Source organism: Squalius cephalus (assembly GCF_949319135.1).
Source record: "Squalius cephalus genome assembly, chromosome: 6".
In the NCBI taxonomy this organism is placed as follows: domain Eukaryota; kingdom Metazoa; phylum Chordata; class Actinopteri; order Cypriniformes; family Leuciscidae; genus Squalius; species Squalius cephalus.
The window spans coordinates 31608457-31626060 of record NC_137127.1 but is presented as its reverse complement, the minus strand read 5'-3'; the positions used below and the strand labels follow the sequence as shown (position 1 = coordinate 31626060).

General features: G+C 43.4%; 1 protein-coding gene across 1 annotated transcript in view; it reads right to left on the bottom strand.

Annotated features, from left to right (window-relative positions):
- The window catches only part of LOC307160182 (neprilysin-like), a 339754-nt gene that overhangs the window by 64066 nt on the left and 258084 nt on the right, over positions 1-17604 (bottom strand). The window contains exons 5-9 of the mRNA XM_079874086.1: positions 7255-7335; positions 6915-7010; positions 6713-6831; positions 6342-6407; positions 5204-5338 (exon numbers count right to left, since the gene is read on the bottom strand). Coding sequence (XP_079730212.1) covers positions 5204-5338; positions 6342-6407; positions 6713-6831; positions 6915-7010; positions 7255-7335 — 497 coding nt within the window. The remainder of the gene's footprint in view (positions 1-5203; positions 5339-6341; positions 6408-6712; positions 6832-6914; positions 7011-7254; positions 7336-17604) is intronic.

The following is a 17604-nucleotide window of genomic DNA, read 5'->3' as shown; positions in this document are numbered from 1 at the left end:
CAGGTTTTTGTCCAGTTTTCTTCTGCCATTCCAGTCCCTCCACTTTATATTTACACAGCAGCCCAATCCCCTAATACTATTTTTTGTTTGTTTGTTTTGTTTCTTGCCATTGCTTCAATTGAGAATCAAATCTAGGACATGTAACCTTGCTGTGTACACTCCTCTGAACCAAATCCACTGCTGTTGCATAAATCCATATGCCACCGTTGTGATTTTTACTGAGCATGAGCATTTAACTGTATTTTTATTGTCAAGAATGTCTCAGCAGTGTGGGTCTGACTTAAGCTCCAACACAAATGACTAGCCCTGTAATACATACTGTGTAAACTGAATAGGAATGAGCTCACTATCATAAAAGGTAAAAACCTCACCAGGAACACTGAGGGAAACATGGCAGTGATGTTTACCAAAGTTGTGCTGTACAGCCACTCTAGCAAATTGTTTCAGTTTGGAGCACAAACACAACATATGGGTGAAGCAAAGAAACACACTGTTCCTTGGGCAAGTACAATACAGTTTCAAGTAACTCCCTATTATTTTCCAGATTTAGCTTTTTAAAAAAGCTCAAATGTTTTCAAATGTTCAAAGGGTACAGTAAATACTGTATTTAAAATAAAATCAAACAAATTTTAATGGTCCCTCTCTTTCTAATAGAGTTTTATTCCAATCTTTGTAATATTCAATTGAGCCTCAAAACCTTGTTTTTCTAGCCCATGGATTTACATGCTAACACCACATGGTCAAAAGTTTGTGGACATCTGAACATCATATGTGTCACTGGTTGTTTGGTTTTTGTGTCATGTTCAGGTTTCATATTCTTAGGCTTGTTCGACTTGAACCAGCACTGAAAAGACTGATCATGACAGACCGGTTTATGACATCAAAGTACCGCGAGAGCGATTCAAAAGCATACAGCATACGGCTGCTCTCTAATCACTCTCACGGTACTTTGATGTCATACACTGATCAGTCTGTGCAGCGCCGGATTAAGTTGAACAAGCCTCTTGTCTCATTGTCTCTGTCATGTTGGTGTCATGTGATCCTGCCATGTCTTCTGTGTTGTCATTAGCCGCTTTCCGACCAAGTAGTTACAGGAACTTAGTTCTAGGAACTGTCCACTTCTAAACAGATCTAAGAACTACTCTCCCCCAAACTCGGTTTTGCTGTTTGCATTCGCACTGGCCAAGTGGCCATAGGAACTGGTAAGAGGGGTAAGGGAGTGACGCAAGCACGGTGACTTTTATTTTGACGGCGCGACAGACCTTTATTTTGGCGGCGCTGAGAACGCCAGAGCAAACAATGCTCGCATTCTCTGTGTTTATTAGTTAGCGATCTGTCTAACAGTACTGTTTAATATCTTATCAGATAGAACTGTTATAGAAAGTAGACAGTATATGAAAAAAGGTTATTAGCCTATGCCGTGTGGTTGATGTCCAGTGTTGCTAGCTGGGTAGATAAACATAATCATGTTTGGCTTGGTCCCCTCAAAGTTGCGTTGGATTTTCTCTTCAGCATAAAGGTTTAGAGACCCATCTATCACTGTTTTCCATGTTTAAACTTTGTATAGTTAGTTTATGGAGTAAATATATAGGCTATAATCTGTGTGTTTACATTCTAGCTGTTTTAAAAATGGCGGGTGCTGGTGTTCCATGTGCGTTCGGTCAATCAGCGTACACTAACGTCATGGGTAGTTCCTATAGTGCTGGTTTAGACCCTACTCTGAAGTAGGACCTAAATTAGTTTCCTACAAATGGAGTTCCTAGAACTAAAATCGTTCCTAGTTCCTGCGGTGCGAACACGCCGACATCCGGGTACTTTAGCCAATAGTTCTAGGAACTGTGAAAAGGTTCCTTCGGTCGGAAAGCGGCTATTGGTTCATTGTTTCATTGTGCACAGGTGTGTCTTGTTCAGTCATTAGTCTAGTGTATTTAAGCCCTCATGTTTGCCATGTGTCCTTGTCAAGTAATGTTACCTGTACAGGCTTAGGAGGGTTACTTTAAAAAATGTATTCCGTTACAGTTACAAATTACTTAATGAAAAAAGTATTCAGTAACATGATCCAAGTACCACAATATGAAAGTAATGTAATTGATTACTTTTGGATTACTTCAAGGTCACATATATAAATAAAGTCAAGCAAGAAGAAATATAATTTTTTGGAAAACCTTTTATTTATTATGACCGCCGCTAGCGTAGCTAGCGAAAGCGGTCATATAGGGATTGTCAAAGTTTTTTTTTTGTTTTTTTTTCCCGTCAATCTACTGAATTTTCCGTCAACGATACCAGGGACACCGAAACACCGGGGAACATGAAATTTGGTGAGCATGTAGCCCCACTAGACTTTTACGGAAAAATTTCGTTTGGTCCCCGGGGGCCACTCCCCCCCCCGCGCTGGGCCCCCCCAAACCCAAAAAATGCAGTTTTTCCTAAATAACTACCTGAACCGTGGCACCGAGGATGAAGAAATTTGCAAAGTATGTTGGTCTTAAGGGCCCACATCAACCTAGCCCATAATCGATTGTCAAAGTTTTTTAGTTTTTTTTTCCCGTCAATCTACTGAATTTTCCGTCAACGATACCAGGGACACCGAAACACCGGGGAACATGAAATTTGGTGGGCATGTAGCCCCACTAGACTTTTACGGAAAAATTTTGTTTGGTCCCCAGGGGCCACTCCCACCCCCCCCCCCCCCCCCCCGCGCTGGGCCCCCCCAAACCCAAAAAATGCAGTTTTTCCTAAATAACTACTTGAACCGTGGAACCGAGGATGAAGAAATTTTTATGGTATGTTGGTCTTAAGGGCCCACATCAACCTAGCCCATAATCACTCATTTGTGATTTGCGCCCCTCCCATAAAAAATGAAAATGCAATATCATTCTGCTTTAATCGCCCCTATCTTCAGTGGAGATGTTCAGAACTGCACCATATTTCATGTGTATGATTAACTTGACATCTTCTGGGGGTATGCTAAGTTTCGTAGAATTTCATCCATGGGGGGGGTATAAAATAAATAAATTCATTTATGTGCACATTTAGTGACTGTACACTCATCGGCCTGTAGATGGTGCTGTTGAGCGAAGGGTTGCTGGTTTAGGATGATACTGTCACACACACACATGCAGGAATACAAACAAACGCAAGCATGCACACACACTGACATCCACACGCACAGACACACACCCATACACACACATACAAATCCACATGCACAGACACACACACACACAAACACACACGCACACACACATGTACGCACGCATACATACACGCACAGACACACACACACACAGACACACACATACACAAACACACACACATACACACACACACACACACAGACAGACATGCACATACTACTACTTTTTTTAGGTATCAGCCATATACCCGATTTACCAATACCCAATGTGTTATGCTTGGGCAGTATACTAATGACGTGGGTGGGACATGTTTCATGTCATGTTAGATCACATCCTGAGAGTCTACGCTTTCAGAAAATATATAGTTTATATAGTTGAATCAGTTTTCTCTTCATGGTACAGACCAAAATGTATTATGTGTACACTTTCTTCACCTAAATCCATAAAATCCCATTAATTTCAATGGGACATTTACTTAAGTGTTCTACTAGGTACAGTGGGAATGAGTTTAATTTTGTTAACATTGTTTTTTTAAAACTCTGGGACCAGGGCTACAAGATAAAACCACTTTTTTGGGGAAAAAATGTTTTTTATTTCAGTAAAACACAACAAACCCATGCCAAAGTCAGATAACTGACTTTTACCATCAACAGGCACCTCAACCGTTTGGTAGAGGTTTGTAGAAATTGAATGGGAGGGTCCTTTGAAAAAAAAATCACAGATTTTTCATACTTAGTATGTATAAATATAAGTATATATACTATTTTGATCCCGTGAGGGAAATTTGGTCTCTGCATTTATCCCAATCCGTGAATTAGTGAAACACACTCAGCACACAGTGAACACACAGTGAGGTGAAGCACACACTAATCTCGGCGCAGTGAGCTGCCTGCAACAACAGCGGCGCTCGGGGAGCAGTGAGGGGTTAGGTGCCTTGCGCAAGGGCACTTCAGTCGCTTTTTACTGTTAACCACTGTTATGGATGTGACGTTTTCACATTATGGATGTTAAGTGTCTAAACTAATGACTTTTGATATAAAACTTAAATAGTAATGGCAAATAATTACAAAACTCTAAATTATCCATGATCCACAGGAATACTCCAGACAGTCTTTTAAAATATACAACTTATATACATAAACACGCAATACAGCCAAATTGCTCCACGTCATTTATTTTTGTGGAAAGCCAGTGCAGGCCTGAGCGGCGGTCATATTTTGTACCGCCATGCGGTACATCTAGTTATTATATTATTTTTAATAAACTGCACTTGGGTTCTACAACTTGCCTCCATGTTAAAGATAACAATAATTGACAAGAACGTGGCAAACATGAGGGCTTAAATACACAAGACACACCTGTGCACAATGAAACAATGAACCAATGACAACATGACAACACAGAACACATGGCAGGATCACATGAGGGCCAGGGAATCACATGACACCAGGATACATGACAGAGACAATGAGACAAGAGGCTTGTTCAACTTAAACCAGACAAGAACATGAAACCTGAACATGACACAAAAACCAAAATAACCCATGAGTTGCACATACACCCATATGTGCTTGTTGATCATTTTATTTCAACACCTGCTTGCTGCAGTCTCCTGGGAAGGCCTACACTAAATGTTGGAAGTGGTGGCTGTGGTGATTTGATCTGATTCAGACAAGAACATCAGTGAGGTCAGGAACAGAAGTTGAGTTCAGGTTGAGCATTTACTATGCACACAAGGACATTTCCATTCCTGAATAGAAAAGGTTTGCCTTATTCTACTAAACATGTTTGTCTGAGGAGATTGTAAGGCTTTATTTTTATTGTTGTGCATCTTCTAGTGAAGGGTGTCAACCGAATGTAATGGAGTGAACGCAAAATATAAATGATATAAATATAAAAATATATGTAAATTATAATATGTGAACATGAAATTACATTAGTGAACATCTGGTGATATTTAAGTACTGCAGTCACTATTAATCTTCTCAATAGATTGAAAGGTGTTGATTACTACAGTATATCAGGTCTGTTAAGACAGCAGAATTTTAGAAGCTTTCCATGCTTACATTAGCAATTTCCTTTTCCATCATCATTACCCGGGCAACCTCTTGCCTGATATTAGTGTCATTAACCTTCAGACCCCGGTCAGTTCGGATAAGCTTTGCCAAGTCAGTCATGAAGTTCTCATATGTCACACAGGCCTGAGGAAAAAAACAAATTGAAAACACATGAGTGCTAAATTCAATACCTGTCAGCATGCATATGTTCTTCATTTATATGCAGTATGACAACACCCAGATCCTGGCTTCACTGTTGTTTAGGAAGCATTTGTGCACTTTGTGGGAAATTATTCAATCTAATTACTTCTTTCCTCTCATCCTCTGCTTTCCTGCAAAAGGTTACATAATAATCATTGATAATCTTCAAAATGGAAACAAAAGACCAGATCTTGGTCCAAGTGTTTCCATCTGTTTGTCCCATTGAGGCTTCCCCACTTTCTTTATTGCCTTTTTTGTTTCAAATGAACCAGGTCTGAAAAATATTAAAGGGACATAGCATTTATAAGTCTGAACTGAATAACGATCAGTTGATGATAACTAACAGTTTGTATCTGAACACTCCAGTCCAAGAGTGACTGTTTCTCCAAGAGAAATGAAATGCAAATTGATTATCTTATTTTAAATTAGAAGACTGTTGGATCTTTTAAGAGATGTAAAGGCTTATCTTGCACTTCTAACTTGTGTGGTCTGGGCAAATCCAAGGTAAAGCTGGAGGCAAAATTTGATATTCCTTTCTGAGAGTAAATTGAGGTTGATTTACACTTTCAGATTGATGCCGCAATAATTTCAATCTACTGTACACAGGAAGAACTCAAGGTATGAAAAAGGCCATAGGTTGCTTCATCTGTAACTGCTACATTTGGTAAATGTCATAAATAAGCTTTTGTATTGGATCAATAAAGAGTGAAAGAAAATGTCAGAGAGAGAGAAAGACACCTAGAGGCCCTAATAATCCACCGGTTAGACTGGCTTGAACCAGCATGAAAGTTAATTCTGGTCTAAGCTGGTCTTTTCTGTAGGGAGGGGTTCAGGAGAAAAAAAAAAAAAAAAAAGAGGAAGAAAGAACCAAAAATTTCACAAAAATTTAAGTTTAAGATTAAGTTTCACAAAATCCACCTGTTCCTGTTTAACAGGCAATTCTTACCTCCTCGTATGGCCCAGTGCACACATAGTAGTCTCTTGAGGAGAGGCCAAGACTTGGCTGGTCGAACTGGCACAGAGAATAAAACCAGGAGACAATCAGGCTTTCATTCTTAATTGAAAATCCAATGCATCCACATGTAGTGCCACCCTAATAAACCTGTATCAGTTACTCCAATTAAAAACCTCACATACCCATGAACAATAATACTGTTTGTTTAAAGCAATTATGTGATTTTAAGTCTTTGGATTGACTTCTTTGAGATGGCGTGTAGAGGGAGTTTTTTTTCTGCCATGGAGAAGTGTTTTAAACAAAAGTAAACATGGATTTGTGTTTGTATACAAAATAAGTAGTCTGTTGTTGCGCACACCTACATGAAGGATGTGTGCATTGGAGTCTCGGTCATCTGTACCAATAAAAAAGCTAATTAGGACTTGCTTTCCATATTTCTCATTAAGTTTGGCTATGGCATCTTCTGCTGTCCAATTCATTCCTGTAGAGGAGGAGAGAGGAAACATTTTATACAATGTACATATGAGGTAATTAGGGTTATGCGACTGAGAAATCTTCTCCTACCGTAAGTGGTGTCCCAATCATCTGTTGTTATAGGCCACTCAAAGACATCTGGCAGCATTGTGAGGAGAGGTGTCCCACCTCTCTGTTCAATGAGGCCTGTCAGGAAAATATTAAAGTAATACAGGCTTATTTAAGCAGCCAATGCATATGGAAATTGTAGTTAGTTTTTGTTTTGTTTGTTGAGAATATCTGCATGTTTTGCAGCTCATTTAAACAACTACATAATGATTTCATAATGACAATCTCCATGGACAATGTCATGACAGCATCTTTCTGACAATTTTAGAAAATGTAATATTAAGAGCCTATATAATTATACAGCCAATAGTTTTATACTCACTTTCATTGGTGCAAGACCTATAGAGAATTTTGGCTTTGGTCAGTGAACTACTGCTTCCACTCTCTTCTCTCTCTAGCACCCCTATAGAAAAATAATATAAAGTATCATTGCATTGGTTGGACAGTATAACAGACTTTAAAAATGTCAGTTTTTAATCATCATCATAGAGAGCAGCTAAACATGGTACCAAATGAAAACCTCATGCATCATGCTTCCGTGTCTATTTTGCTTCTGTCTACCTCTCATTCAATAAGTGGGCCAGCTGTTTCTCTAAATCTCTCATATCCTATTTGCAGTACTTGAGTTCAGATTTTATTTTAATTAGTGCTTGGGTCTCAGCATTTCCTGTGAAAGGGCACAGATCATGTGTGTGTGATTGGATTATAAAGACCACCTGGTGGCCTTGTGGCACGAACCCCTACAGTTTCGAAACTCCGTCACTTCATCTCAGTCACTCTTTTTCTCCATCCACCTGACATGTGCAAATATATGTTTTTTTTCTCTCTTCCCATGTTATATGTAGACCTACTTTACAGACAAATACTTGTTTCAGAAAGTCTTGAAAAACTTGCCTGCAGCCTGTCATTCATCTAAAGCAAAATACAAAAATCTGAGAAAAGAATTCACTAATAATAAATTGTGCCCACTGATAGCACTGTCTATTTGCATGTACTGTACTGTACGTTGTTTTAGCAGCTGATCCACTTATATGTATAGATCACAAAAAAAAAAGAAAATTCTGTCATCATTTACTCAGTTTCATGTTCTAAAAACGGTATAAATGTAATTGTTCTGTGGAACACAAAAGAACGTATTTTGAAAAATGTCTCCTTCAAAATATCTTTTGTGTTCCTCTGAAGATAGAAAGTCATAGAGGTTTGAAGTTGCATAAGGGTAAGTACAAAATTGGTAACACTTTACAATAAGGTTCATCAGTTAACATTAGTTAATGTATAAACTAACAATGAACAATACATTTGTTACAGTATTTATTCATCTTTGTTAATGTTAGTTAATAAAAATACAGCTGTTCATTGTTTGTTCATGTTAGTTCACAGTGCATTAACTAACATAAACAAATACAACCTTTGATTTTAATATTACTAAATGTATTAGTAAATGTTGAAATTAAGATTAACTAAGATTAATAAATACTGAAGTATTGTTCATTCTTAGATTATGTTAACTAAGGTAGTTAAAGTTACAATATGTAATTTGTTTTTGCTGCTAGGAGTCACTAACCTCTTACAATAACAAAGGCGTAGTTTGATGACGCAGTGATAAGCGGAATGATGGGACTTGCTGTCATGTTGATGGATCTAATAATGTTTATGGATGAGTGAAAACATTGGTAACACTTTACAATACGGGTGCACTAATCTGCATTAATTCATGCTTAACTAATGCACAGATAATCATGTGTTAATGTATGACTCATGACGAACTAAAACATTAATTAATGATTACTGCATCAGCAACTAATAAAGATTCTAAATGATTAATAGATTAAGTAATAAATGAATTGTTATTAATTAAATGTGTCATAATGTATTAATTCCTTAATAACTTATTTTATTAACTAAAAGTGTAAATTAATGTGTTAATTACCACAGTTGGTCAAAGCAATGTACTTCAACTTCCAGCTGTCTGCTTTAATTAATCATTAACTAATGATTTGCAAATGTATCATTATGTTATGACTTTACTTGTTGAGGCACATGACTATTAACTAATTGTTAAGTAATATGCCATTTTGGTGCCATGTAAACCCATAAATGGCATATTACTTAACAATTAGTTAATAGTCATGTGCCTCAACAAGTAAAGTCATAACATAATGATACATTTGCAAATCATTAGTTAATGATTAATTAAAGCAGACAGCTGGAAGTTGAAGTACATTGCCTTGACCAACTGTGGTAATTAACACATTAATTTACACTTTTAGTTAATAAAATAAGTTATTAAGGAATTAATACATTATGACACATTTAATTAATAACAATTCATTTATTACTTAATCTATTAATCATTTAGAATCTTTATTAGTTACTGATGCAGTAATCATTAATTAATGGTTTAGTTCGTCATGAGTCATACATTAACACATGATTATCTGTGCATTAGTTAAGCATGAATTAATGCAGATTAGTGCACCCGTATTGTAAAGTGTTACCAAAACATTCATGTTTTTAAACATGACTGTGGTATGAAGCAGGTCACGATAGCTAATAAGAGACAGATATCAGCGCCACACGTGAGTCCCGTGGATATAAAGGAATGAGGACATTTAATTCTACCGAACTACCCGCAAGTGCTGAATTACTACTCACACAGGTCAGTTTATTTGACGAATTAAACTTGTGAGGTAACACAGCGCTGTTTCATTTGGTCTAACATTACACTATCATACTTGCATACAGCATTGGAGTGTGTTGAAAGTTATAATGTTATTCTATGTGTTAGTTTGTTTGCTATATGAGACTAGCAGTAAGCTAGATCAACATTAGAATAACATACTGATCATATTTTAACATTTCATCATGTTGAGCTATATAACATTGACTTGTTTTATGTACATTTGCTCACTTGTCTAATAAAGTACATGCAAGAGCTGCGTCTCTGTCAAGTCCAAGTTAGTCACGGACGTGATCCATAATGTTTGAACGAAACAACAACAGCGTGCCGCTAGACGTTACGCACTACACAATTGTCTACGTCTGTCACCGTGTTTACTATGGCAGTACAACCGGAAACGTCTCAGTTACGTATGTAACCCTCGTTCCCTGAGTAGGGAACGGAGACGTTTCGTCGGATGACGACGAATGGGGTTTCACTTAGAAAGCCTCTCACTTTCGAGTATACAAAACGAGCCAATGGCAAGAAAATGCCATGGGTCTGCGGAATTTGCATAGCGTAAATCCGTCCCACGTCGTGGGTATATAAGGAAGTACGCTGGCAACATGCAGATATGTTTCTTCGCTGAGGAGCCGAGACTGAACTCCAGCGTTCCAGCGGTACAGAGGAAGTGGCAGGGAGACGTAACGTCTCTGTTCCCTACTCAGGGAACGAGGGTTACATACGTAACCGAGACGTTCCCTTTCGTGGTCACTCCGGGTTACGTCGGATGACGACGAATGGGGTCCCCAGTCTAATCACGCCACCTCGGCTGTCTTCCAGTGCCCTGCGTAAGTCTGAGCTCCCTGTCGTGAGACTAGCACGGACGAAGAAGTCCTACTTAAAGGGCACCTATTATGACTCTTTTCACAAGATGTAAAATAAGTCTCTGATGTCCCCAGAGTATGTATGTGAAGTTTTAGCTCAAAATACCCAACAGATCATTTTTTACAGCATGTTTAAATTGTCACTTTTTTGGGGCTCAGAAAAACGCGCTGTTTTAGTGTGTGCCCTTTAAATGCAAATTAACTGCTGCTGCCGGCCCAGGGGGCGGAGCCTCACGAGCTCGCGCTCAGGACAATCTCAACAGAAACTCTCAGTTGCGGTGTTCATTTCGACTCGGAGTCGGACAATAAAGCCCACAGAGCCAGAGAATATATGCTGTATGGAGATAGAACAGGTATAGTTTAGTTTAATTATGGTTATAATTTATTTGTCATCTGCTTTTATCCACTATATACAAGCCTGCTGTAGCAAACCCCATCCGAATGATGACCAAAATATACTGACGAGTTCAGTTAAGTTTATTGTACATCACACAAAAGATGAAGCGTTAGTTTTACTCCAGAGAATCACTGTAAGAGCTGAATAAACAGTATAAGAAGTGAGCATTAAAGTCTTATCCATAAACTCTCTCTCTCTCCCTTTCATTATCAACAACATACACAGCGAAGTACACAAAACACTCGTTACAACTAACAGTAAACAAATATATACACACCTTTTCAGTGGGTGCTAAATAAACTGGTAAACCTTATATCCGTAAAACTATTCGATGAGCTGTCATAAAGTGCCCGCTCTCACTTTCATTTCTGCCGTGATCAGTAACGTTAGGCCTGTCGCTCTGAAGACCGTAAGCTGGATCACAAACAGTACTGATCCATCCTCGAGTAACAATGAGAGTAAATGAAGACTGCTATGTTCATTCTTACATCCAACAACAACACACCTCAATCGCTTAGGAGACATTATTGTCTACAGCTGCTCAAGCGTCGAACAATGGCAGACTCTGTGTCCAGCTCACTCAGGGCGGGTCTATGCTCAAACTGAAGTGTCAATCAACCGTCGTGGGAGGGGCCTGCGCAATTCTACGTCACATTGCACCGAATCTGAGAACAGCTCATTCTGAGACAGTGCTCATGATTTATTGAGATTGTAAAAAAAAACACTGGGTGGATTTTTATCATTCTAGGGTGGTTTTGCTCACACACTGCCAACACACATTTATGTTCAAACACCATGTAAAAGTGAATTTTGCATAATAGGTGCCCTTTAACCCAGGAATACCAAGGTACACTGGGAAGCATATCTCAGTGGAAATATGCAATTATGCTGTATGGGATGGGGGGGGGGGGGGGGTCTTGGAATACATATATGACCCCGAGGGGCTGCATATGGAGTATCACGTATCACTGGGGTGTCCAGCCGCAGGTGGAATATTTCAACCCCAGGGGTGGCAAGGTGGCTTGCTGAGGGAAAGACACATGCTCAGAGAGGCTTACAGTGGAAATACACATGTGGGGGTCGGCCAGAGGGGGAACCATGCACATGGAGGCACCTAGCCAAGCGCGAAAGCTGCCGGAGGCATAACTCTGGCGTTGACGTCGACAGTGCTGGAGGAGACTCAGGGCTTATTAGGCTCACCTGAGGAAAATATCGCACGTATCCCGTCCGTGGAGAGGAATGTCGAGCAAGCGAAGACACCGGAGCAGAATCTAGTACCAGCTAGTTGAAGCGAGTACATGAGCAGAAACTGGCTCCACTCGGAGATTATAGAATCTCGCGAATTTGTTAGGTGTCGCCGAGCCTGCAGCTCTACAATGTCTATTAGCGAGGCGCCATGTACTAGAGCCCAAGAGGATGCCACACTCTGAGTGGAGTGGGCCGTCACACCAAGGGGGAATGGTCGACCTTGCTGCTGGTATGCCAAAGCAATGGCGTCCACTATCCAGTGAGACAACCTTTGCTTGGAGAGAGCCCTTCCCTTCAGCTTCCCACTATAACAGACAAAGAGCTGGTCTGAGGTCCTGAAACACTGCATTCTGTCTACGTAAGCACGGAGGGCACGTACTGGACAGAGCAGTGCCAAGGCTGGGTCTGCCTCCTCCAAGGGCAGCGCTTGCAGGTTCACCACCTGGTCTCGAAAAGGTGTGGTGGGAACCTTGGGCACATATCCAGGCCGGGGTCTCAGGATCACGTGAGTGTTAGCCGGCTCGAATTCCAGGCACGCTTCGTCAACCGAAAAAGCCTGTAGGTCCCCTACCCTCTTGATGGAGGCCAATGCAACCAGGAGCGCTGTCTTAATTGACAGGAACTTAAGCTCCACTGATTGCAGAGGCTCAAAGGGAGCACTCTGCAGGGCAGTTAAAACCACTGAAAGGTCCCAAGAGGGTACGAGGGGAGGACGAGGAGGATTCAGTCTCCTCGCTCCCCTCAGGAACCTGACGATCAGGTCGTGCTTTCCCAGAGACTTACCATCAACTGCATTGTGATGTGCGGCAATGGCGGCAACATACACTTTCAGGGTGGAGGGAGACAGCCTTTGCTCCAACCCTTCTTGCAGGAAGGAAAGCACGACACTGATCGGGCATTTCGTGGGTTCTTGATGTTTAGAAGAACACCAGTTGACGAAGAGGTTCCACTTCAACGCGTAGGCATGTCTCGTGGAAGATTCTCTAGCGGAAGTGGTGGTAGGGTACTCAAACCTGCCTCATCCCGTCCAGGAGCCACACGTGGAGGTTCCAAAGATCGGGACGAGGGTGCCATAAGGTGCCCCGTCCCTGAGAAAGCAGGTCCTTCCTCAGAGGGATTGGCCAGGGAGGAGTATAAGTTCTGGAAACCAGGTGCGGTTGGGCCAATACGGGACAACCAAAATGACCTGCTCCTCGTCCTCCCTGATCTTGCGCAAGGTCTGCGCAAGAAGGCTCAAACGCATACTTGCATAGGCCCCGCGGCCAGCTGTGCGCCAGTGCATCCGTGCCGAGCGTGCCCTCGGTCAGGGAATAAAACAGGTCGCAATGGGACGAGTCGTGGGAGGCAAACAGATCTACCTGTTCGTCCCCGAACTGATCCCAAATCAGCTGAACCATCTGGGGATGGAGTCTCCATTCTCCAGGGAGAGGCCAAAGCCGAGACAGCTCGTCAACCGCAAGGTTTAGGTCTCCCGGAATATAAATGGCTCAAAGCGACCTCAGATGCTTCTGACTCCATATGAGGAGGTGGCGAGCGAGTTGCGACATACGGCGGGAACGCAGACCACCTTTATGGTTGATGTACGCTACTGTCGCGGTATTGTCTGATCGGACTAGTACGTACTGACCCCTGAGCAACGCACGGAAGCAGTGCAGGGCGAGACGTACAGCCAGCAACTCGAGGCAATTGACATGCCAAAGGCGCTGACGTCCTGTCCAGGAGCCCGCGGCAGCATGTCCATTGCACATGGTGCCCCAGCCCATGGTGGAGGCATCTGTTGATACAACAACATGCCGGGAAACTCGTTCTAAGAGCACTCCGGCCCGTAGAAAACTGAGGTTCGTCCACGGGGTGAAGGTCTGATGGCAGGCCGGAGTCACTGGGACTCGGAGCGTGCCGTGTTGCCATGCCCACCTCGGGACTCGATCGCGAAGCCAAAGCTGAGGCGGTCTCATATCAAGCAATCTGAGCGGCGTTACTGCGGCTGCGGATGCCATATGCCCCAGAAATAGTTTCAGTGGAACTGCACTCTTGCCCTCGAATTGACAAAGGCAAGCCAGCTCAGACTGCGCGATCTCCATACCGAGATCTCCATACCGAGAAAACAGATCCTCTGCATGGGGCAGAGTTTGCTCTTCTCCCAGTTGACCCGAAGGCCCAGACGAGCTAGGTGCCGGAGCACTAGGTCCCTGTGTTCGCAAACCTGGTCTCGAGAGTGAACTAGGATCAGCCAGTCGTCGAGATAGTTCAGGATGTGAACCCTGTGTTCCCGGAGGGGAACAAGGGCTGCCTCAATGACTTTCGTGAAGATGCGAGGAGACAGGGCTAGCCCGAATGGGAGAACCGCGTACTGGTATGCCCGCCCCTCGAAAGCAAACCGAAGAAACGGTCTGTGTCAAGGTAAAATGAAGACATGGAAGTATCGTCCTTCAGGTTGATCGCTGCAAACCAATCCTGCGGCCGCACACACACTGGAGGATGCATTTGGCCGTGAGCATCTTGAACAGCAGCCTGTGAAGGGAGCGGTTCAAGATGCGCAGGTCGAGGATTGGCCGTAACCCACCGGATTTTTTTGGTACAATGAAGTAGGGGCTGTAGAAGCCGGACTTCATTTCGGCTGGAGAGACAGTCTTGATCGCACCCTTCACCAGTAGGGTGGCGACCTGCGCTCTCATGACAGGGGCATTGCAACCGACCATAGTGAAGCGGACTCCCCTGAAGCGGGGAGGAGACATCGCAAACTGAATCGCGTAGCTGAGCCTGATGGTTCTCGCGACCCAGCAGGACAGCCTGGGGAGCTCTACCCAGGCTCCCAAAACTGTACCAGCAAGGTCACGCGAACCACAGACATACCCTTGGTGGTGCAGTGAGGCGGAATGACCGGCCCAGGCGTGGGTGGCATAGCGGCCCGGTGCAGGGGCACGGTCATTAGCCGCGTCCTGCCAGAGGAGCCCAGGGAAGGACCAGCGTTCCACGGGGGCGTGCTCTGGCAGGGGTCTGGCGACAGAGGGGGACGAGAGTGGCGCGGCTCGTGAGCTGTCATCCACAGCCTCTTGGGGCTCGGAGGAAGGGGCATCAGTTCTTGAAACAAGATATTCTCCCCCGGCCCTCCACCAGGGGAAGGAGTGGCCCTGCTACCAGCTCCTGAGAAGAACTGAGCCCTAACTCCAAGCTGCCCATCTTGAGAGTGCTGCTTAGCCCGGCGTTTGGCCAGCTAAGGGGCAGAGACGGGCAATGCCGCCCTCCTGCATCCTCCTCCTGCTCGGGCCAGTGAAGGCTCGAGGGGAGGAGCCGCAGGGAGGCGGCCTCGGCGGGAAGCAGACTAAGGAGACCGCATGGACGGATGACCGTTGGTGCAGAAGGCCTCAGTCCGCTTCAGGGGAGGGTCGAAGACTGTTGGGTGCAGTGCTCAACCACACCACCGAGCAAGCCGCCCGTCTCAAGAGTGCTGCCTAGCCAGGCATTTAGCCGGCTAAGGGGCGGAGACGGGCTGTGCCACCCTCCTGCAACCCTCTCCTGCTCGGGGCCAGTGAAGGCTCGAGGGGAGGGGCCACAGGGAGTCGGCCTCGGCGGGAAGCAAACTAAGGAGACTGCACGGATGGATGACCGTTGTTGCAGAAGGCCTCAGTCTGCTTCTGGGGGGTCGAAGAAAAGAGAAAGAAGAGAAAATGAATTCCCAGACCCCCTCACATCAACCTGGCTGAGCCCATTGCTAGACCACAGCTGTGGACATCACCTGGCCCGGGATCACGCAGGTACCGATGTCGCCCGTAGAGCGAGGTCAGTAGTGTGCATGGCGGATCGACCAGCCCAGACATGGGAGGCATAGCGTCCCTGCGTGGGGGCATAGTCGAGTTTCAGCATTCTGTCAGTGTTGGCCAGGGAAGGACCAGCATTCCACGGTGGCCTGGTCTGACAGAACTGCCGAGTCAGCACTGCCTCGAAGGCAAAGGCGACACACAGCACTGCATGCCTGTGCCACGATAGTGACAGAGAACATACAGCACGACGTGGGGCGGACTTACGCTATGCAAATTCCGCAGACCCATGGCATTTTCTTGCCATTGGCTTGTTTTGTATACTCGAAGGTGAGAGGCTTTCTAAGCGAAACCCCATTCGTCGTCATCCGACGTAACTTGGAGTGACCCAAAAGGGTCCTCGGAGTGACCCAAAAGGGATTTGTGACCTCTAAATTCACAAATTCTTGGAAATATTTAGGGTAATGGAAGTACACAATTGAAAGAAATATGTAACACTGTGCAAGTGGTTTTTGGATATTTTGATATAAAACTCTTACATATCGTACCTTTAACTAATGAACCTTATTGTAAAGTGTTACCAAAAAATTATAGGAATTTTTATTTTTAGGTGAACTAAAAGGTGAGATTTTTAGGTGAACTACCTGATTTCCCTTTAAAGGAAAATCAGGTAACTCTGTTTCCCAAACTTTTTAGAGTGGCAAACCCCCGGAGGTATTTCACATTGTTCTGCATACGCTCTCCACTTAAACTGGTGTAAAGAGTACCTAAAAGGTAAAAGTACCTAAAGAGGTGTAAAGAGTACCTAAAAATCATATTTGAGTAAAAGTAGAGATACGATGACTCCATTACAAGTTACAAGTCACCAATTCCAATACTATGTAGCAACAATGACATACAGACATCTGCGTTTCAAATTAAGTGAATCATGAGGGTGTCGAACACATCGTCTTTGTCCTTAGGAAGGCAGCTCTGGTTAATTATTCTCTAGGGGTTAATTCACCAGCGCCCGTGTGGCTGGCTCCCCCCCCCCCCCCCCCCCCCCCCCCCCCCCCCCCCCCCCCCCCCCCCCCCCCCCCCCCAGTTCAGCATGGACTCCCTGTGACTTTACAGCCTCATGACATTCCAACGCACACACACACACACACACACACACACACACACACACACCAAGAGACCAACCTTTGTGTGTGACTCAGGAAAAGCAATATTTCTTTTAAATATATGTACAATTCCATTATGCATGTGTGGTTAGTTTGCCTTATAATAGAGGTGTGGTTTGCTAGAGTATAATTTTGAATCCTAAAGGTTCCTCAATAGTGTCTTGTAACACGACCTCGACCTGGTCATAAACTTTTATGACTCCAAAGCTGCAGCTCATCCAGTTCCTCTGCAAGCCAACATTCCAGACATTTCCACACATGTGATCCAATAACAATGTTTTTGATATGTATTTTTATGTGTGTATAATTTCCATGGCAGATTGAGATTTTCTATGTTCTATCATAGAAATCAATTGACTCTTAAAATGCTCAGAATCCTACATTAGAAATGCATATCTGTATTCCCATATTCTGTACACCATGTCTAGTATCATTCTAATCGTAGTGATCTCACGGAATTACATATATGTATGAGATTACAATGAAATGTATTCTTACGGGTATTATCTTTTCTGAAAGAGGAAATACGAATTCTATCTCTCACATGACAAAGTCAAAGT